Source organism: Labeo rohita, chromosome 12 (genome assembly GCF_022985175.1).
Source record: "Labeo rohita strain BAU-BD-2019 chromosome 12, IGBB_LRoh.1.0, whole genome shotgun sequence".
In the NCBI taxonomy this organism is placed as follows: Eukaryota; Metazoa; Chordata; class Actinopteri; order Cypriniformes; family Cyprinidae; genus Labeo; species Labeo rohita.
The window spans coordinates 30,190,590-30,212,728 of record NC_066880.1 but is presented as its reverse complement, the minus strand read 5'-3'; the positions used below and the strand labels follow the sequence as shown (position 1 = coordinate 30,212,728).

General features: G+C 35.5%; 2 protein-coding genes across 2 annotated transcripts; one reads left to right on the top strand and one right to left on the bottom strand.

The window, feature by feature from the left end:
* The first annotated feature begins 1,068 nt into the window (after positions 1-1,068).
* On the top strand, positions 1,069-9,226 carry LOC127174462 (uncharacterized). Its single transcript, XM_051124904.1, is given in 3 exon segments — positions 1,069-1,543; positions 2,510-6,645; positions 6,648-9,226. Coding segments are annotated over 2 exon segments (5,712 nt in total). The 5' UTR covers positions 1,069-1,543; positions 2,510-2,613; the 3' UTR covers positions 8,328-9,226.
* Positions 9,227-10,064: 838 nt separating this feature from the next.
* LOC127173897 (bone morphogenetic protein 2-B) lies at positions 10,065-12,947 on the bottom strand. Its single transcript, XM_051123963.1, has 5 exons — positions 12,775-12,947; positions 12,566-12,713; positions 11,188-11,304; positions 10,917-11,100; positions 10,065-10,477 (listed from the first exon to the last, which is right to left on the bottom strand). Exons 1-5 carry the CDS (start codon positions 12,945-12,947, stop codon positions 10,065-10,067), a joined length of 1,035 nt encoding a protein of 344 aa, XP_050979920.1.
* Between the last annotated feature and the right edge of the window lie 9,192 nt (positions 12,948-22,139).

The following is a 22,139-nucleotide window of genomic DNA, read 5'->3' as shown; positions in this document are numbered from 1 at the left end:
CTTCAATATAAGCTGTTTTTACAGTAACAACAAAGTTTTGAGTTCTGAAACTTGTAGGATATTTTTAGTACAATGACCTCTTATATGTCACAAGATAAAGGGAATTTTGGTTTCTCAATTCATGACCCCTTTATGATTTCGTTTGAACTTCTGTATGTTAATCACTACATGATTTTACTTTATATTTACTAATATTTGACATTTTTTAACTATAACTACAATGATAAACATAATAGCATCCACACTAATGCACAATAATGTTCAGTTTATTATAAGGACAAGCTGCAATTATGTCATCCGCTGCTTTAAATATTCAGTGGATTCTGATTGGCTGTTAATATTTTTATCATTCAACAGCTGAAAAAAGTCATCCCGAAATTGATTCCAACATTATCATTCCTATGTGTTGTTAATGTTATATCTGTGATGTGAACTTCCCTATGTAATTATAATAATTATTACAGCTTTATAATTATAGTTAATGTCCTTTGTGTAAAAGGGCTTTTAAAGTCAGCAGTTATTGCTTTGAAAAGCACTATCAATATTTTTGAGGCTCTGGCCTAGTACAGTGGAGAAACAGGTGTTGCTTTGACATGTGACAGATAAGCTGAGATATGAAAGGTGTGCCAGAAAGAAAGGCAGGCTATTACTGAATGAAATACAGGCTGCTTCAAATACAGCCACTTAATAGCTCTCTATCATGCTGTGTAGGTGTGAAGAGCATAACCTAATAAATACAATTACATAATGAAGTGTTAAGATCAGAGAGGATACAAATGCTTTTTTAAAAAACCTCACGTTTCTCCAACCAGGAACTTCCAGTTTGTCAGTTAAAAAAGCCTAAGCATGAGTGTTTTCCTCTTTCAGTCTGACCGATTGGAGGCAGAAGTACTAGAAAGACATAAGCAGGATCTGCTTAACAACTGTGGACAGTCTGTGCTGGTAATCAGACTCCATTAGCCACTCATTCTACACTTTGAGTTTGGTGACACTGCTGTGGGGTGATGCAAGGTGCTATATTTGCCTCCCCTGTTTGTGAGACAAATGACTCCTACTCACCCCAGCCGTCGCACAACAACATCCCATGTGTCCAGGGCGGCCGTGCTAATGTGAACTGTTGTAGTCTCTGTAGGATCAGAGAGGTATAGGCGGCTATGGTACTCAAGCTACCGGTACCAAAATAGCAGATGACCATTTCCATTTCATCTGTCGCACACTCGACACCAAAGAGTCGCTCAGATATTTGTGCCCGCTTACTCCTTCCTGTGTTACAGCTCTGGCCTTGCCGGCAACTATTTCGGTGGGGTGTGTTCGGTTCCTTCTCCTTCAGTCTTTTCAAGCAGTTACTTGAAGATGGATTTCTACCATGAGCTTCAGTCTGTGTTTAACCAAGAGCATTTTGGTGGTGCTCTTGTATGGAGTAACAAAATAATCTGACTTGTGTGAAATGTACTTTTAAGGATTCATAAGTGTCCTTTTTAAATACATATTTTTTCTGTCTAATGGAATTGTCCACGGATGAACTACAGAACTTAAAAAAAAGGTAAGACTTGCTTTTAATCTGTTACTGTCAAATTAATGTAGTTGAACACATTTGTTTACTTTTTTTGACAGAAGCTTTGTTTGAACTTTTCTTAGTGTACATGACATTTTACTTTTAATAAAAAAAAAAAAAAAAAAAACAAAAGGACATTTTCATAATTTTACAATGAAAAGCCTGTTATTTTGAAGAACTTTCCTTGAAGTTACTCAGGGCTTTATCACTGTACTGTAGATCTTCATCTCACATAAATAAAATAACAGATGTGGGGAAATTACCCAGACTGCAAGTTGATACGGAATTATGGGTGGTGGAAAAATGTTGTGCTGTCCAAATCATCTTGGCCACTTAGCGCATGCCTTTAAACGCTCACAGATATATCTCAAGATTTGTCCTCGGACAGCATTTGAACTTTCAAGTATGTCTAATATTGCTATATTGTAGTCTAAAACTTATACTTTTAAGGCACATTCCCATTCCATGACAGACAGAAGCTGCGATGAGTGGGTTAATGGATTTAGGTCAGAGGATAAATATGGGTTAATGAGTTATTCCCGGATCAACCACACAGCTGCGATGAGACAACTGAGTGATGACTAATTTGTGTTTTCTGTAGTGCAAATAATGCTGACAAAAATGTTGTATAGCTTTGGTGAGACAGTTCAACAATGTTGACATTTTTAAAAAGCAGATCTCTTGAACACGCCACACTGAAAAGTAATCTGCATAACTTCCAAATGATTTCCAAGGGTTATGCAGGTGGCCTGTGTATGTGAAAGGGCAGAGAGACATCTGCCTTCTTCTAAAAATAGTTGGTGTTTGGCATGGTGTATCTTTCTTTACTGTACATAGTCACAGGCAGGATTACCAACCACCTCTGAGGTCAAAACAATAAACTTTTTTCATTTTAAAATATGAATTTTTTAACAGTCCTTGAGCAAAACTGATTCTTTTCTGTCTTTTTTTCAGGGATATCACAATGTAATCTCCAATATGTGGTGTTGACAATGTAAGAAAAGTCAAGCCAGGTCAATTCTGCGTTACACTGAAGGAACTGGGTATACACATTCATCATGAGCAACCAAGAGAAGCGCCACAGGACAAGCATGCAGCACCTCCGCTATCTTGATAGCTTTATGGATGAAATCGACCGCGAGGTCATGAGCCTGACGGATCGAGCTTTCAAGAGTTTGTGCATTGGAGATGAAGCAATCTACAATGACTCAGAGTTTTCCCCCTCTCCAGTCAGCTGCCACAAGCCGACGGTGGAGGACGTCTCAAAAAAGACTCAGGAGAGCTCATTATCTGCTGTCAAAAAACTTAATTCTTACCCCCTTAATGGAGCAAATGATCCGTTGAGTAAATCAAATAAGTTTGTCAAAGACTCATCGCTTTTTGCAGTGTTTGCAACCAAAAAGAACGGTGAGAGCACAAAGAAGACAAATGGGGAATCATGGGACAAGTCCGCTCTACTCAGCATCCAAAGAGAGCTTTCTGAGTTTTCTTCAGATTATCAGAGTTTAAAAGCGGAACATCGTTCCCATACCAAAAACCATCTCAAACCAGATGAAAAAGGGTCTGGCAAAAAATCAAGCAAGGATGCTTCAATTCCTTCGGGAAAATCTTCTAAAAGTAAACAAAGCAAAAACAAACTGAGAAAACTGAATTGTATAAACTTTTTCCTCCACAGCGAATTCAGCCCGTTTTTGTCATGGAGGGATTTTAATAAATTCTCCATCGGGCAGGAGCACATTTCGGAGATCATGTTGAGCAACAGGCCACCTGAATGGTATGATTCACCTCTTTACAAAGAACTAACTGCAGCACATGGACACTATACATTAAATGTTCCTCCATCAGCTGAAAAAGAAGTTGAAAAGTGTCCAAAACAAACTGAGACTCATCCACCTAAACCACAACTTGCTTCTGTACAACAGAAGGCAGCACCTAAAGTACCCCCCAGACCAGAGAAAGAGTCCGAGCACATCCAGCATAATATTCCAATAAAGGCTCCTCCGCTTGCCGCTGAACAGAGATGTAATTCAGAAAAAGTGGAAGCTTGCGTTCCCTGGCGAAAAAGCCGAAGTAGAGCAAAAAGTGCCGCTCCTATGGAGCATTCCATCAACTTGCCGACTTGCGAAAAGACAAGTGCTGGAGAAGGGAGCGCACAGGCGTTTAAAGAAGTTAAGACAATAGAGGACCAGACTTCCACTAGTTCAACTCCTTTCAGTATATCACAACTGTTGACACCAGTGATACCCTCCAGACATGGGACGGGAACTTCAGAGATACTGCAAACTGTGTTCTCGCCCACTGGCCTGGAGGTCCCAGCACTCCCTGAGAGAGATCTGCATCCGTCGCCTGAGATTAAGAGAGAGGGGTACAAATCCATAGCATCAAGCTTGTTGTTCAATCTCAAGGACAATAGAAAACGGGTTAAGTCCATGTACAGTCCACCTAAGTTTAAAGGTTTGGATGCAACAAATCAAATTAAAGAGTCTCCCCAGCCTGAAGCATCCAAAGATGTGCTTGAAATACCAGAGGCTTCAGGAGCTAAAACAATTTCACCTGGTCGTCACAAAGCCATCATCTCTACAATGAGTCCTTTGTTGGAAACAGGAGACAATCAAACCGGCTCTCCTGCAAATGATGAAATGCCAGATGACTTCTTGGCACTGAGTCTGCTTCAATCTGGAAAATTAAAATCAAACAGGAACCCTGCAACTAAGGCAACATACCCATCATTACAACTTTACCGAAAAGCTAGTCCTGAGGAGATTAGAGCAAATGCTCAAACTGACACCAGCTCTCAGGTTGTCACAGAAAAACCCGGCAAAGATCATGACACAAAGCATAATTATCCGAACAAATTGTTGCAAAACAATGATCCCTTAGAGTTAATGCTAAATGCCAAAAAGCCCGCTGAAGGTTTAAACATTGAAAGGACTCTTGAAAAGAAATCTGGAAAAAGCCCAAGTGTAAGTTTAACAAAACCAGAAGAACAAGCCGTTAGTGATAGTACAAATCAAGGTAAGGACAGACTGAAAACTAAAGAAACAGTCAGTAATCAGAAAAGCCCTGTTAAAGAACAAGAACCCAACAGAAAGGAGGCAGGAACAAAGCATGTCTTTTCTGCACGACAGAACAACTACATTAAAAGTCAGAGATTTGTAAGTACAGATGATGATAATGGTCATGATGCTGGTAGTTCTAATGCAGAAAAACAGCTGGTTGATATTAAGGATAAAAATGATAACGATGAGTGGTCCAGGCATTCCAAAAATACAAAAACAAAGGAGATAATACAAGAAGAGCATAATGCAGGAATCCATAAAAATAAAGCACAAGTTCAAACAAAAGTGGATGGACCACTATTGAAAGAAAATGTTCATGTTAAAGAAGAGGCTATCACAGCTAAAGAACAGAGCAGTATTACATCAAAGAATGGTTTGGAAACTCAAAGAGAGCAAAAAGCTAAAGATTTGTCAATGAAAGGAAACACTTCTGCGAAGAGAGCACTGTTTGCATCAATGGAACCGGGGACAAATAAGACACTGTTAAAGAGAGAGAATGTTGTCATAGATAAGTACGACTTGGCCACAATGGCTTTGGAAGAAGTAATTGCTGAACGAGAACAAAGAAAGTTGAAAAATACAACTGTCTCAAATGCAGGTGGTTCACTCACTGATAGAAAAAGAGCTGGTGGTGAAAAACCCCAAGAAGGTCTTGAGTTACCCACCAGTGGAGAGGACCAACTACCTAGTAAGCTTAGGCTGAATGAAAGGGGGACAAAAGATGGCAAAGATCAGAATACTGTATCTGCTTTTAAAACTAATTGGCAGACTGTGCAAACAAAGTCAGATGACATGGCCAAACATGGTGAAAGTCATGTGCCTGAGGTAAAATTAGCCAGGCCCTGTAAGCAGGAAGCTTCTAATGGGCAGAGCCAGCATGTAGAACCTATAAAATATAATGAGAGAGACAGATTGTGCCTAGATCATCAAGAAAGTAACACAAATAATATCAGCAAGGGTGATAAAATATGCCGAATGAAAGAACTGTTGAATAAAAATACAAAGAAATGCACAAAAAGGGGTGATCATTTGGAAAGTAGAGATGTTTGCAGTGTGGGACAGTATGAGGAAGAGTTGGGTGTTGACAAAGAGGGTCGTTCCTGTAAACCTGAGATACCCCCAAGACGAGGGAGAAGTAATTCTCAGAGTAATGTAGAGGAAAAGACAGAAAGTAATTTGGGAATGAAAAGAGAAGGTGACACTACAGTCAAAACTGAGATAATGGAAAGTAAGGAAGTTAGCAAAGTTCAGTCAAGCCAATCAAAGAATCGAGGCCCAGTGAGAGGAAATGTATCAGCTCTGAAAGAGAAATACGACAAGGAAAGTAAAGTGAACCGCAAGGATGCGCAGAAAGGTCCGCCTGTTGAAGGTACATGTTCTGAAGAGCGACCCAATGAAAGGGCTCCAAAAGACAAAATGAAACACAAATTTGTTCCACCAAAACTCACAGTCAGTGATCTTGAAAGTGGCACTTATTCCGTCATCTTCAAGGAGATGGATTCAGAGTCTTCAAAAGAATCAGAAAGAGGCGAGGAACATTCTAGTTCACAGAGGAAACGCAGTGTCACCCAAGACTTCCAAAACACTCTAGGTGATCTCACAAACAACAGAAATGAAAAAAGGGAAGACAAGGTGAAAACAAATGAGACGGAAGAAGGTGCTCTAAGCCTGAAGGAGCTTGGAGACAAGCAAAACAAATCCAAAGGTCCAAAAGTCAACATGAAAGACTTCCTAAGTGGACTTCTTGGACTTTCAAACTCAGAAAGGGTCAAAACTGTAGATGAACATGAGGAGGAACTCTCTGAAACACTATCCTCAGAGTCTCTAAAACCTGATAAAGTCAGAAAGGACAGTATCACAGTATATGATATCCTTGGACAATCTCACTCCACATCGTTGTTAAATGGCAAACAAACACATCACAGCAGTCGCTCTTCGAACTCAAGTGAACTCTCTCTATTACACGAATCTGAACAGGGGGTACAGTCAGAAGAGTTGTTAAAAAAGCAGAAGTCTGCAGCGCGAAAGAAAAAGTAGATGAAAAGGTGAAGGAGAATTTCCAGAAACCATCAATAGATTTCTGCTCTTTAAGCAACCATGAAAGTGAGTCAGATGTCTCTGACAGGGTAGTTTCTCCACCGAGTGATGTGGACAAAAGAGGATGGGTCCACAGCTTGATTGAGTCATCTAGAAATTTACCACAAATATCACTCCATCAGGATCAACAAGAAAACGGCTTGAATAGATCTGAGAAAGATTCGGAAGATCTGGACCTCTTCAAGGATCATCCTCAAGTTGAGATGCCTGCTATATCAGTTAAGAGCCCCCAACCAAACCAACCAGCAATGCAGTTCTTGTCCCTTCCGACAACTTGTTGGAAGGGAGTTGGAAGTGCCTCTGTTTCTGAGGAGGAGGAGCGACGCTCTGCTGTGAGCACTTTATCTGAGGGAATTGATGGCTATGAAACAAGCGGAGGGGATACGATGGAGGAGAACATCTCTAGCACTGCACCAACAGAGGATACGGAGGGATCCAAGGCAGCCAGCGAGAGATCTGCTTCAGCCTGTAGTGGAAACGACAGTCAGGGTCAGAACAAGCCGCCCGTTGTACCTCCAAAAACCGAAAAGGCTCTACGCCGAGCCATGAAGCTCACCACACGGAGGATACAAAAGGCTGAAGCTAAAAGCAAATCTGAACGTAAAGGCAGGAGTGGTGACAAAAGTGTCAGTCACAAGACTGAGAGGAGGCATCACAGCACTGACAAAGATCGTGACAGATCTGAACACGGGTCCCTCAGCAGTGACAGAATCGGCAAACAAAGCGATCATCTTGATGATAAGCTTGAGCACAAAACTCGAAGTGAGAAGCATGCTAGACGCCATAGTGGCCACAAGAGCCAAAACGTAGAAGAGAATGATCCTAGTAAAACAGTGCCACATGCAACCAAAGGCAAAGATAGGCAAACTTGTGACTCAAAGAGCCATCGCAGTGAGAAACAACCAGAACGCATATCAAACCACAAGGATCATTTGGAGAATGGCAATGTAAGTAATGACAGCAATAGATTGGGTCGGAGCAATGAGAAATACTCGCCCAAGAAACTGGAACGTAGAACTCAAAGCCTGGATAGATTTTTAAGGGATAAACATGAAAACATATCAAGCGGCACTGGGAAAACTGCTCTTGAAGTTAATTCAATCGAAGGATCTCAGTACTGTAATCCAAAGGCATTACCTTTGCGTCACAACAGCATTGAACATACTTTCGCACCAGCCACTAATCTTGTAACGCAGTCCTTCCCGATCACCCAGAGGAAGCTTTTACAGGACCCAGATTCTGGACAATACTTTCTGGTGGATATGCCCGTACAGGTCAAAACAAAAACTTTCTTTGACCCGGAAACAAAAAGTTACGTGCAACTGCCGGTACAGTCTCCTGAGGCTGCTGTGCGACAAGCTCCGCCACTGGAGGTTATAAACACACCATCACTTATGCTGTATCATGGCTTTGTTCCAGTGCCTGTACCATCACAGAAATCTGTTGTCAGGACTGCAGGATCTATGATTCCTCCTGATGACCTAGAAGACTTTGAACCTAGCAGGAAACAGATGCAAGAGGACTTTTATGAAACGCATAATGAAGATCCTTACACTGAGCCGGTGTATATACCACAAGAACATACACCTGAAGAGGAAATTGATATTGTGAGATGACAACATCCACACCAGTGGATGGTTCAGAGATCGAATGTGACTGAAATCAGGGATTTGTGTTGTTCGTAGATGACGGTTTCACTGTTTCCGACTTGCAGTCTGATGTGACGTGGAAAAGTTTCTAGTACGTATGCTGTTCTTTGTTTATAGTGCACAAGATGTGAATTGTAAATGTTTATTTCTTATTGAAGTAAGGCAATATCCTAGTTCTCTTACTGTTAAAAAGCACTTGTCGGTTCGTAAGGGGAAGTTGAAATTTGCCTAACTGAAGGTAGTTTTGCTTTCATAAATGTCAGAAAGAGATTATTTTGATACATCTTGTATTTGAGTTTTGGAAATACTTAATCCACAGTATTTTTCACTGCAGAAAAGTATTGTAAAAATGAAGAGATCGACATAGGTGTTTTATATGCTTCAAATGGTGTATTTGACAAATGCTGATTGCACCGCTTTTCTGGGTGCATTTTGGAATGAATTAGTTTATTTAACTGGATTGTTGCTTCAGAAAAGAACCATTCCAATAAAAGCATCATCAATAAGCAATTGTTTAATTATTTCATTTTGATGATTGCACTACCATTTATCTAAAGAAGAATCACATTCAGTCTCAGGAAGCCAGCCAGAGATTATCTGTACAGCACCTGGTAACAAAGTGGGAAATACAGTTCTGTACATGGATATGTTTAATATCTTGTCATTTAGTGCCTCAAGCAAAACACTCAAGTATCTTACAAAGATTTGATGCCACTAACCTGGAGAACCTTGGGAAATCAGTTCTTCCTTACTTTCGCTCATTGTTTTACCATAATACTTTGGTGATTTCAGTTAGCTTTAGATATCTTTGTCTGCAAAAATGCACCAGACTACATCTTGCTTAGCCCATTACAACACCATTCTGCCTCCACCAAATGGTGAATAGGAGTACTGCAAGTGTCTTAAGACCTGCTAAAAGTGCATTAAAGTTGGGTTGCAACATTATGCGGTATTTGTCTTGATATATATTTTTGTATAGTAACTGAAGTATTTTTAGATGCTGTAAACTTGGGATTACTCAGTGAGTTCAAGCTTGCCAAGACGATATGCATGTCTTTCACAGGATGACTTACCTTTAAATGGAAAGTTCACCTAAAAATAATAAATTCTGTCATTAATTACTCACCTTCATGTTGTTCTAAACCCATAAGACCTCTGTTCATCTTCAGAATACAAATGAAGATATTTTTGATGAAATCTGAGATCTTTCTGACCCTGCATAGACAGCAATGCAACTTCCACATTCAAGGTCCAGAAAGATAGAAAGGACATTCTTAAAATAGGAAGGACATGAGAGTGAGTAATTAATGACAGAATTTATATTTTTGGGTGAACTATTCTTTTAACATAACCAAATAGGTAGTGTGGCAGCATAAACTTTAAACCTAAAACAAATGTCAAAATAGCATGGTAAAATATGTAATATTTTATAGAATTGTGGTAGCTGAACTCTATGGGCGGAGCTTTAATATTATGTTTCCAACTCACTGTAATGATAGTGGTAGGTCTGATCTATACTTATAAAAGACATGATCATATTTGCTTGCATGAAACATCTTTAATTTGGTTGAGACATACAAACACCCATACAAATATTTAAATATCAACTAATATTAATGATATCTAAATTTATATTTGAAGATGCTTTGAAATAAATTAGATTACACATCAGCAGATTAGTTTACATCTTGTCATTCTGTATTTTTAATGGCAGCCACAACTGCCGGCCACCATGTCGTCATATTGTTTCAAAACAACATTTTCCTCGTCGTCGAAGTACAGGAGACTGATTGGGTGAAGCACATCAGGTACGCAGCAGGGTTTCCCCGCCTCCTGCGATAGTTTCAGCGCGTTCATGATAGATCTCACGGTAGCGTGATTCGTAGCCCGTAGACTTTCACCCAGCGGAAATGGACAGGAGCCCATGCAGCTATATGCGTTATAACCTCTGGGAGATATTATCCACCCTGACCAGCCAATTTTAGTGAAGTCTACGTAGAGGTTTGTTCTCTGGCATGTAGAAGTTAAGGTGCGCACGCTCCTGCGGTTACGCGTTGTTGACGTCGCTAAACTTGCTATAGGCTCGAGGAGTATAGGTGATGTGGTGATATCTTGTCCTAAAAGAGTCAACAATGACATCAAAACTTTAGAACACAAAATCTGATTTGTTTGTGTGTATGTGTGTGTGTGTTTAAACAGGCCTTCATCATTTATTTTTGCTCTTGCTAAAATGCCTTTTATTGTATTGTTTCACCCTTGTTGCAGACCCAATCCTTCAGTCTTAAAATATAACATATTCCATTCCCACACATTTCCAATGCTATTTTAAATGTAATGGATATGTCATTGTAAAGAAACACTGAAAACATCTTTGGCTCTTTAAATAAAAATAAATTACAGACTTCACCTATGATGCATATGTATATAAAAAAGTGTGAAAAGCATGTTTTAAGAGAGTTTATTTTCTAAAAGGCCGCAAGGCCAAAAGTGCCCATAGGCTAGAAAACACCCATATATTATACTCATGCCTGGAGAATTTCAGTAAGGCTTAATTACCTGTGTAGAAAGGCGGGTGCTGGTAGTGCTTTCGTCCGTCATCTGAATATATAACCAAATATGCATTTGTTTCGTCTGACTGCCTCTCCATCCGAATGCTGGACTCAAACCAGTTACCTGAAGGTAAAGCAGTCACGACCAGGATACCATTATTTGTACCGCTGTTAAGAATCCATTTAGTCACCTGTCAATAATGTAGGAGTTATTGGGACAGCGGCACAAACAAACTGATTACGTGTTATTTTCTTCTAAATAGTGAGATTTTGCTTACCATTTGTGTGATGTTAAAAACCTCCCATCCTTTGGTGTAGACGGGTAATAATCTTGAGCTTATCAAATTTCCTCGCCAAGGCTTAGGTCTGCTGTCCAGCACTTCATACAGGTCAACCTAAAATAACAAATACTGTAATATTAATTACATTTGTGCAAAGTGGTAATTCATTTTCTCATTGTTTTGACATATATGCTTTCAGCAAGGGTATCAAATTATTCAGTAGCCACAAATGTTATATTTCAAGCTATTTAAGATGCGTATTTTTGCCAAAAAGAAGTTTGAGGAGGTAACCATAGCACTCCAGTAGTTTTGTAGGATAATCATCAGATAGAAAAATGTCAAAACATTGTCAATATAAATTATTGTTTAGATTTACATATTACATATTTATGACAAAAAAGGTTAAAAAGTCTGTCAATATATGGGTTGTTTGAGACAAACATTTTCTACTGAAGTTGCTTTTAAGACACTAAAAGTAAGAAAGTTTTTTTTTCCAGGTACTGTTCAGTTTAGAGATTTTGGGCTGTTTGGCTTTTTGTAATATGTGACCCTGGACCACAAAACCAGTCTTCACAGGTATATTTGTAGCAATGGCCAACAATACATTGTATGGGTCAAAATGATTTATTTTTCTTTTATGCCAAAAACCACTAGGATATTAAGGAAAGATTATGTTCCATTAAGTTTTTTTTTTAGTAAATTGTTTTACTGTAAGTATATCAAAACTTAATTTTTGATTAGTAATACGCATTGCTAAGAACATCAATTATACATCAATTTATTTATGTGGTCCAGGGTCACGTTTTTTTTTGTTTCTTCTTCAGACTATGCAAAATTCTGTATACTTTTAAGTGTTTATTTAATTGCAATTTATGCATTTGTGTCTGTAGATTTCAATTCCTATCTGTATTCTGATGGTTTTTAGAGAAAATCATTAGCCTGATTTTACACATTTTATTCCTAAAACATTGTGATTTTTTTCTGTTTGTTGAGAGTATTTTCTTATTTATAAAAGCGATACAAATTTCAATCTGTAAAAAGTGAAACAACCAATATGAAACAAGAACTGAACCTGGTTTTCCAATGCAAAGATTTCTGTGCTGGAAATGTATGCAAACCAGTGCATATTTAATTAGACAATGCCTTATTTGCATATTTAAACAGTTTTGCACATTTAAACCATTTCAGAAAATCTGAGATATAATTCAGTGTTTGCATTTCTTAATGTAATCAATCAATTGGGGAAATATGATTATATCTATTTGTTTGTTTATTTTTTCATTTATTACCCAATCAGTCACTTTATAATCTGCTGCACACACTTTCACACTTACGTTACACTTAAATGACTTAAACCTACTTTTAACTAACTTACCTTGTAAAAATGATGACGTCCAATGAAAGGCTGTTTATGACGAAACCATCGGAATTCTGCTTTGATCACGCGCTCGTTCTGTCTGAATGATGTCAGATTGAAGAAGTGATATGAGCCGCTGGACTGTCCTGCATCAGAAAACAAAACCCTCTGCATTACATCTAAACGTGCACTGTAATATCATCAGCCATTGCACCATTTCAATTTACGCACCTTCGAAACTTCTGACAATATTTCCTTCCAGCACCTCCGTGTTTTTCAGCGTTCCGTTCGAGTCCGTAACAGCATCGTACAACTCCATCATGAACCGAGGCGCCTTCCTGTGCGTCTGAACATTGCGTGATAGATCTTTCATCTGGAATATTTCATTCCAGTTGCGCATCTTAATTGCATTTGTAATCTTTTGCACATCTGCTGAGGTGGAAAAGTCATCAGATGACACAAGCAGCGACCAAGCAAAAATCCCAAAGAAATAAATAAGTAACTTCATTTCTGATCGTGCAGATCTTAATTTGACCGGTGTAGAATCAGTGTAGAATATTCCCTTTAGTACGAACTTGCACCTGCTGCTGAGATGCAGTTGAGATGGACTGCTGTGACAGTGCATTCAAACCAACTATAAATTTACACCAAGGTTTACACAAGGGTTTGTATGCTCACCCTGCACAGATAAGAGTGAACAGACAGCCTTTCAAGTCAAACACCGTGACTAAAGTTAAATAAACTGTCTGCCTCATATTAATTAATCACACACATACATCATCAAGACCACCTTTGAATATAATTTCTTTTCCACTGACACTACCTAACCTTCCTAAACCTTCCTAAACAAATGTGCATTTATTTATTTATTTATTTATTTATTTAGTTAGTTAGTTGGTCGTTTTTTTTTTTTTTTTTTGTTAGTAAAAGAAGCACCCTTTTTGCAATTTTAGGTGTATTATAGGCAGTTAATTTATGCTCATGCATCTTCACTTTGAGGTAATATTACAGTTTTAATAATATTTTGATTTTGAGGTTTTATTTTTAGATTTTCCAATTTCATTTTAATTTCAGTATATTTTAGCAATTTTGTTTTTGTCATTAAAAAAAATATATATATATATATATATATATATATTTATATAATGAGTTCATTTTTAGTACATTTAGTTATTTTACATCAAGTTAAACTAATTGAAAATGAAAAATATTGAATGTTTTTTATTCTGTTTTTTTCTGTTTAGTTGATTTTTATTGTATTTCAAGCAAAAATAAAAATCAAAATAAAACAAAAATACAAATTAATGATTTTAGTTTGAATATATAAACAAGTCTCTTTATACTCACCAAGTCTGCATATATCTGATCAAAAATATAGTAAAAACAGTAATTTGTTACAGAAATTAAATTGAGTAATTGATATTAATGACTACTGGAATACCATCACAGGAATAAATTACATTTTAAAACATATTCAGAAAAAGAAAATGATTAAATTATTGTTTTTTCTGTATTTTTGATCAAATAAATGCAGCCTTATTTCAAAAACATTCAAAAACGTAATTATTCCAAACTTCTGTCCACCAGTGTAGATATTCAATTGTGTTATTAAATATTTTACAGCTTAGTCCTGGAATTATTTTGCTGAAATGAGAAGGTGTGTTGGACCTGGTTCAAAGGTCATTAGACAATGACAGCAATGAAGAGACAAATGTTCGAAATTGCTGTAAGTCTGTGTTGGTTTTAGCAGGTTGTTGTCTGTTATCTCTGCGCAGCCAGATCCTCTCATAGTGACAGAAGTAAACGCAGTGACATGACTATGACGCAAATGGAAATGAAGATTTACTCACTGTTACCCGCAGCATGTTTGCCCTTCATGCAGACGTCTTCTATACAACATCTGTGTGTCATTTACATAAAGCCATTATTATTATTATAATTATTTATTTATTTTTTTATATCAAATAATAACATTTCAACTGCAATAGTGGTCAGAAATGGTCATTAAAATTACTTACAAATGTCTATCATTTGTTTTAGTTTTTTTATTATTGTTACTATTTTTTTTTGACAAAATCACCCCAAAACCTGTTTACCTTTACATAGATTAGAATATATGTCAAAGTTAAGAAAAACACTAAATACATACACACTTAATATTCCTACTGTCTAATAAGAAAATATTTCTCAAAACAGGCAAAATCAAAACCAGCCTTCATCCATTTGGTGAGTATGTTTTTCTTTATATACTTTATTACTTGTACTTATATTTGTGCAATGATTCTGATAACTTACAAATAAAGACTTTTATTGGGATTTTCCCCTTATTTTTATGTAATGTTATTTAGCAACACCAGAAAACAAAATGGTTGGCAGATTTATACATAATCTCATGATTTTCTGATTGTGATCAGTATTTTTGACTTGTTTTACATCCAAACATTTATCTAAACACTCTTAAATCAAGATACATTGACTTGACAAGCAACATTATTCAAGGTATGAAGTCTTGGTTTCTGGTTTTTTTTTTTTTTTTCAATCCAAAATGAAGTTCATGTTAAAAAAAAAAAAAGAAAATGTACTTGCCAGTAAACTTAATTTTAGAGAAAATGCATTGTATTCAAGTATAAAATCACTTGATTTAAATTTTTAAAATGTAATTTATCTCTTTTATTTATAAGGTAATTTTGTTTACATTGTAATCTGTAAATGTATTTTTATTTAAGAATGTTTAGATATTTTAATGAAAAAAAAGACTAAAGTACTATATATATATATATATATATATATATATATATATATATTTTAATTAATTTATTTTTTTGCACTGTGCTGACAGTTTAGTAGATGAAGCTGAAAATGCACTTTAAAACTCATCTCAGGGTATAAATTAATTTATTAAATGAAAGCTGCATATTTATAATATCAGACGCAGTGTTTTGTATCTGATTGTGTTGCCACATACGTGCTGCGTGATAATACTTTTACATTGAGTTTTATTTTAATTTTGTAGGCTGTTTGTCCCAGTACTCAAGAATCATTGAGGGACTAACTCATATTATGCTTGGGATAAATGTGATTATGTGATCTTTTTTTTTTTTTCTAGGATTGTTATTTATATGTATTCAAATTGTGCAGTGGTGATGCCAGTTGATATGGGGTAGCTATGGGGTCTTAAATCACTAGAAAGAATCAATTTTTCTCCACTAGATGGTGCTGATGACTAAGGAAACAACTTTAATTTATCACATCTGCAAGTGCTCGCTGCTTGACTGATGTTTTACAGCAGAGAAGTAGAGTAGTCTGGGCGTTTTAGCAGAAATGCATTACTTAATACTCAATGCTTTATACATATATATCTGATATGCTTCACAATTCAGTAGTTATTAAGGACAGGTATTTTTGAATCCCTGCATTTAGCGACTTCATGGGTTTTTTCTTCATTCCACAAACCGAAAGCACCCTGCTATTATTCCCCATTAAGTACATTGTTCAGGGTTTCAAATTCCATCCGCTAATTATATACAGAATTACATAAACATTTTGACAACGGTCTTTAGGAGATATTCATAAAGATGAATGAGCTGCTCCATGCCTTTGAGGATTCGAGGAAAGATTTTTCTGTCTGAAAGTATGAGGTGAAATTCTTGGCCCGGTCAGGTCCAAACCTACAGGCTCTGTTGGCACTTCTGTAAACTGTATTCCTAATAATGGCCTCCCCCCTTTTGTTCAACATCTCTTTGGGTCCAAAAGAGAACAGATGGAAGAAATTAAACAAGCACCAAGCCATTGCTGCCGTTCTATTAGATATCTGAAGAGAAAATACAATTATTGCTAAAGTGGAAACATACTGCTGGGGGATTACGGGAGGCCTGGTGTTTTATGTTTTTAGAATGATTGAATTTTCGTTGACCTGGGGGTGAAGTGTTTAGGGCTGTTTGGGTTAAAGATGAGGATGGTGAATGGCCAGTGTACAGAAGCCACGCTTTCATTTCTCATATCTCTGACACTTAATTCTCATTTCCTCCTCTGAGAATCTGTTGTGCTTTGCAATTAGTCCGTTTGTTTAGAGGTGCTTTCTTGAAAAATATACAGGTTTAAAGGAATAGGAATTCATCCAAAAGTGAAAATGAGCTTAAAATGTACTCAAATCTTCATCAGCATTCCATCACTTGCTCACCAATGGATGCTCTGCAGTGAATGGGTGCCGTCAGAATGAGAGTCCAAACAGCTGATAAAAACATCACAATAATCCACCTGTCTCTGATTGATAGTTTAGAGGTTTTTTTTAGAAAGTAAAAGGCCTTTTAGTGTAATTTTTTAAAAACAACTACTTTCAGCTTGTGCTTGACATGTCTTTTTTTGTCCAATTTTTATTTTTTATTTATTTATTTTTTTTTAAACTAAACAAAATTACTTTGCTATTGTTAATAATATTTCCAGATGAACACTTACTGGACTGAAGCAGCTTTGCTTTACTTGATTATCCAGACATCTTTATTTATTTATTTATTTTTTTTTTAGAAAAAACACAGAGTCACAGAGTTGTATGATCATCATGCTTTTAAGACTTTTTGATTTTCATTGCATTGCATTATATGTTGAAAAATATACAGGTTTAAAGGAATAGGAATTCATCCAAAAGTGAAAATGAGCTTAAAATGTACTCAAATCTTCATCAGCATTCCATCACTTGCTCACCAATGGATGCTCTGCAGTGAATGGGTGCCGTCAGAATGAGAGTCCAAACAGCTGATAAAAACATCACAATAATCCACCTTTCTCTGATTGATAGTTTAGAGTTTTTTTTAGAAAGTAAAAGGCCTTTTAGTGTAATTTTTTAAAAACAACTACTTTCAGCTTGTGCTTAACATGTCTTTTTGCCATCCAATTTGTACATTTTTTTTTAACTAAAAAAAATAACTTTGCTATTGTTATTTTGCTATATTGTTCCAGATGAACACTTACTAGACTGAAGCAGCTTTTTTTTTTTTTTTTTTTTTTTTTTTATCCAGATATTATTTATTTATTTATTTTAATAAAAAACAGTCTCAAATATGATCATCATGCTTTTAAGACTTTTTGATTATCATTGCATTGCATTTTATGTTTTGATCATTTAAATCTAATCTTACCAGGACATGCACTACCAGTCAAATTTTTTTTTTAACAGATTTAATTTTTTTAATTTTATTTTTTTTTAACAAAGTCTTTTCTGCTCACCAAACCTGTATTTATTTGATCTAAAGTACAGAAAAAAGTATATACAGGCTTAAAGGAATAGAAATTCACCCAAAAATAAAAATCACTTGCTCACCAGTGGATCCTCTGTAGTGAATGGGTGCCAAACAGCTGATAAAAACATCACAATAATCCACAAGTGATCCACACCACTCCAGTCCATCAGTTAACATCTTAAGAAGACAAAAGCTGCATGTTTATAAGACACAAATCCATTATTAAGACGTTTTAACGCTTCCTTCTGTGAAAAAGTGGTCTGGTCTGAATCAGGAGAGAAATCTGCACAGATCAAGCATCATTTACAAGCCAAAACAGCTCTAAACAAATATATGGCTGGATTTTGATGAGGCAGAGCAGGAGATTTTCACTTTTTCACTGGAAGAAACATTATTATGGATTATGGACTACTGCCAGATTTGAAGTTAAAAACATCTTAGTGATAAATTTGTTTTTTACAAACATGCTGCTTTTGCCTTCTCAAGATGTTAACTGATGGACTGGAGTGGTGTGGATTACTTGTGAATTATTGTGATGTTTTTATCAGCTGTTTATCAGACTTTCATTCTCACGGCACCCATTCACTGCAGAGGATCCACTGGTAAGCAAGTGATGCAATCCTGCATTTCTCCAAATCTGGTGAAGAAACAAACTCATCTAAATCTTGGATGACCTGAGGTTGAGCACATTTTCAGCAAGTGTTCATTTTGGGGTGAACTATTCCTCCCTTGACTCTTTGAGGACAAACAACTCTTGACAGACGAGAGTAAATGATATAAAATGATAAACTCACGTAGCAGGGTTGATGAAATGTGTCTAGGACTGATTTTGTCCAGATATTACAAGCCAAAGCAGACACGTCTCATGTTTAGACGTCTCCTGACTCATAAAACGATGAATGCATTGAATCAGCTTTTTACAGTAAGATGATATGTTCTTCTAATGGCCGTAGAAATTCTTCTCTAAATCACAGTATGAGCTGGAGGAATTGCATTTACCTGCCAAATGCGTGTTTGGAATATCTAACATATTAGATGTGTGTTAAGACCAAACCAGAGATGCAGTCATCGTTTTACAGATTACAACCACATATTTAGGCTTTTGTGTTTTTCTTGGATGTTTTATTGGCTGGAAAACGGCATATATAAAATGATTTAATGATACTGTATTCCTCTCAAAGAACTTTAAGAATTTGATAAATGTGAGGATATTTGTCAGAAAGTGTATTATTTCTCTTTCATTGACATACTCAGGGTAAATTGAGTTTCCAGGACTAGCCAGGACTAGTCTTCCCATCTGTTGTTTAACCCTAATGAAAACTGGTTTAGTGGGGCAGTGTACTCCAAAATAACAGATTTGTCAACCAGTAAAAATTTTTGAGTATCATTGTGGTCATACCAGTGTTTTCTAAACCATTTTTTAATGGTTTCACAACATAAGAAAACATTTTTGCTGATGCTACCACAAATTGACAAGAAAACACATACTTTGTGATACACTATAAAAAAAAAAAGTAAAAACACACAATTTGTTGAGTCAACTTAAAATAATTTGTTACCTTGCTGCCTTAAAATTTTAAGTTCAGTCAGCTCAAATAAGTTTAGTCAACTTGAAATGTTAAGTTGTACTACACAACTTAAATATTTGAGTTGAATAAACTAAAAATTTGGTTTGTTAAAACTTTAAGGTACACTGTAAAAAACAATTCGTTGATTCAACTTAAAATAACTTTTTACCTGGCTGCCTTAAAATTTTAAGTTCCATCAACTCAAAAAAGTTCAAAGGTTCAAAGTCAACTTCAAAGGTTGCGTTTTACTAAGTGACAACTTACATATTTGATTCATTCAACTTAAAAATTTTAAGGCAGCTGGGTAACAAGCCCAGCTTTTAAGTTTAACAAACCAAATTGTTTGGTTCACATAGTACAACTTAACATTTCAAGTTGACTAAACTTATTCAAGTTGACTGAACTTAAATTTGTCTGCAGGGTAACTAATTATTTTAAGTTGACTCAACAAATTGTTTTTTGTTTTTTTTACAGTGCAGCTGGGTAACAAGCCCAGCTTTTAAGTTTAAGTTGAATCAACTCAAATATAGAAGTTGTCACTTAGTACAACTTAACATTTCAAGTTGACTAAACTTTTTGAGTTGACTGAAATTAAAATTTTAGAGGCAGCCAGGTAACAAATTATTTTAAGTTGACTCAACAAATTGTTTTTACAGTGTACTTTTACAGACTGAATTCCCAGAATCAGTCAAAATGATTGCTGAATCAACATCTAAATTACTTACTGAGATGTAATTATCTTTAATTTCAGTGATGTCCATCCCAAGCAAGTTTTGTAAGGATTGCAAAACATAATTTCTGACTGGTTGTTTATATGGACTATATTTTATTAATTTTATAAAAGTGTGTATATTTGTGTAGTCTGCTGTTTGTCTGAACATATCCCATAAACCCAGATCTAACCATATTGAGGAGTGATCCATTTGTTTACTTCATACCACAGTAAATCTATGGATACTATGCAAGAAATGTATTAAATCTGATATATTTTAAGCATGTAGGCTGAAATTAAAAGATGGGGAGAGGGTTGTTTATCGAGGAGGACAAAACAAAGATAGATGTAAGTGAATGTGAGCATGTTAACCTCACTGCTGGCAGACGAAGACTGAAGAATGAGCTTGGCTCTTCAAGCATAATATTTTTCAGTGTTTGACAGCTTTATGACGTAAAAATGATGGATGTTTGTTACGAGTAAACATCAGGGTTGATTTAGGGTGAGAAGTGAAAAATCATTTCAGTTTAACCCTAAAAAGTCTACTGTAGGCTATCATATTGGATACACACAATTGTACGGCTTCTAAATGATTAACATAATCAAAACATTGCTGAGAGATCTGTCATACAAAATCTACTCTATGCCTTCTGTCTGTGATTGATAGTTTAGAGGGTTTTTTTAGGAAGTAAAAGGCCTTTTAGTGTAATTCTTAAAAACAACTACTTTCAGCCTGTGCTTGACATGTCTTTTTGCTGTCGCATTTTTACAATTTTTTAAAAACTAAAAACAAATAACTTTGCTATTGTTAGTAATATTTCCAGATGAACACTTACTGGACTGAAGCAGCTTTATTTACTTGATTATCCAGACATTTTTTTTAAGAAAGCACAGAGTCTCAAATATGATCATCATGCTTTTAAGACTTGTTGATTATCATTGCATTGCATTGCATTGCATGATATGCTTTGATCATTTATTCTCAGCTTACTAAGACATGCACTACCAGTCAAAAGTTTTTCAACAGAATTTTTATTTTATTTTAAAGAAGTCTCTTCTGCACACCAACCCTGTATTTATTTGATCAAAAGTACAGAAAAAATGAAATATTTTTACTATTTAAAATAACTGTTTTCTATTTGAATATGTTTTAAAATGTAATTTATTCACGTGATTTCAAAGCTGAATTTTTAGCATCATTACTCCAGTTTTTTTAGTGTCACATGATCTTCAGAAATCATTCTAATATGCTGATTTGCTGCTCAAAAACATTAATTATCATCATCATCATTATTATTACTATTACTATTATTATTATTATTATTATTGTTATGTTAAAAACAGCTGAGTAGAATTTTTTCAGGTTTCTTTAATGAATAGAAAATTCAGAAGAACAGCATTTATCTGAAATAGAAATCTTTTGTAAAATTATACGTCTTTATCATCAAACGATCCTTGCTAAATAAACATATTTCCAAATAGATAAATAAATAAATAAAAAATAAAATTATACTGACTATAATGTTATAGTATAGTGTATCATGTTACAAAAGCTTTTTATTTCAGATAAACGCTGATCTTCGGATCTTTCTATTCATCGAAAAATCCTTAAAAATGTACTCAACTGTTTTAAATATTGATAAAAATAATAATAAAAATGTTTGTTGAGCAGCAAATCAGCATATTAGAATGATTTGTGAAGGATCATGTGACACTGAAGACTGGAGTAATGATGCTGAAAATTCAGCTTTGATCACAGAAATAAATTAGAACGCAGTTATTTTAAATAGTAAAAATATTTCACAATTTTACTGTTTTTGCTGTACTGTGGATCAAATAAATGCAGGCTTAGTGAGCAGAAGAACCTTATTTAAAAAAAATAAAATAAAAATCTTACTGTTCAGTACTGTTTGACTGGTAGTGTATTATTGGACATATAGAGTGACAACTGATATTTATATAATTTTATGTAAGTATCTGCTGTACTCAGATCTCATAGATTTACATTAAAGCATTATAATTAGAATTTAGGTCAGTTAAAGTCTCTGAATAAAATTTAGATGTTCTTTCCTCAC

What these genes read in the sequence shown, in the direction of transcription:
- LOC127173897 (XM_051123963.1), bottom strand. Translation starts at nt 12,947, where the DNA reads ATGCGCAACTGGAATGAAATATTCCAGATGAAAGATCTATCACGCAAT. An exon ending in GTCAGAAGTTTCGAAGGTGC is followed by an intron (nt 12,714 to 12,774) that starts GTAAATTGAAAT and finishes TGTAATGCAGAG; the next exon opens with GGTTTTGTTTTCTGATGCAG. An exon ending in GACGTCATCATTTTTACAAG is followed by an intron (nt 11,305 to 12,565) that starts GTAAGTTAGTTA and finishes TTGTTATTTTAG; the next exon opens with GTTGACCTGTATGAAGTGCT.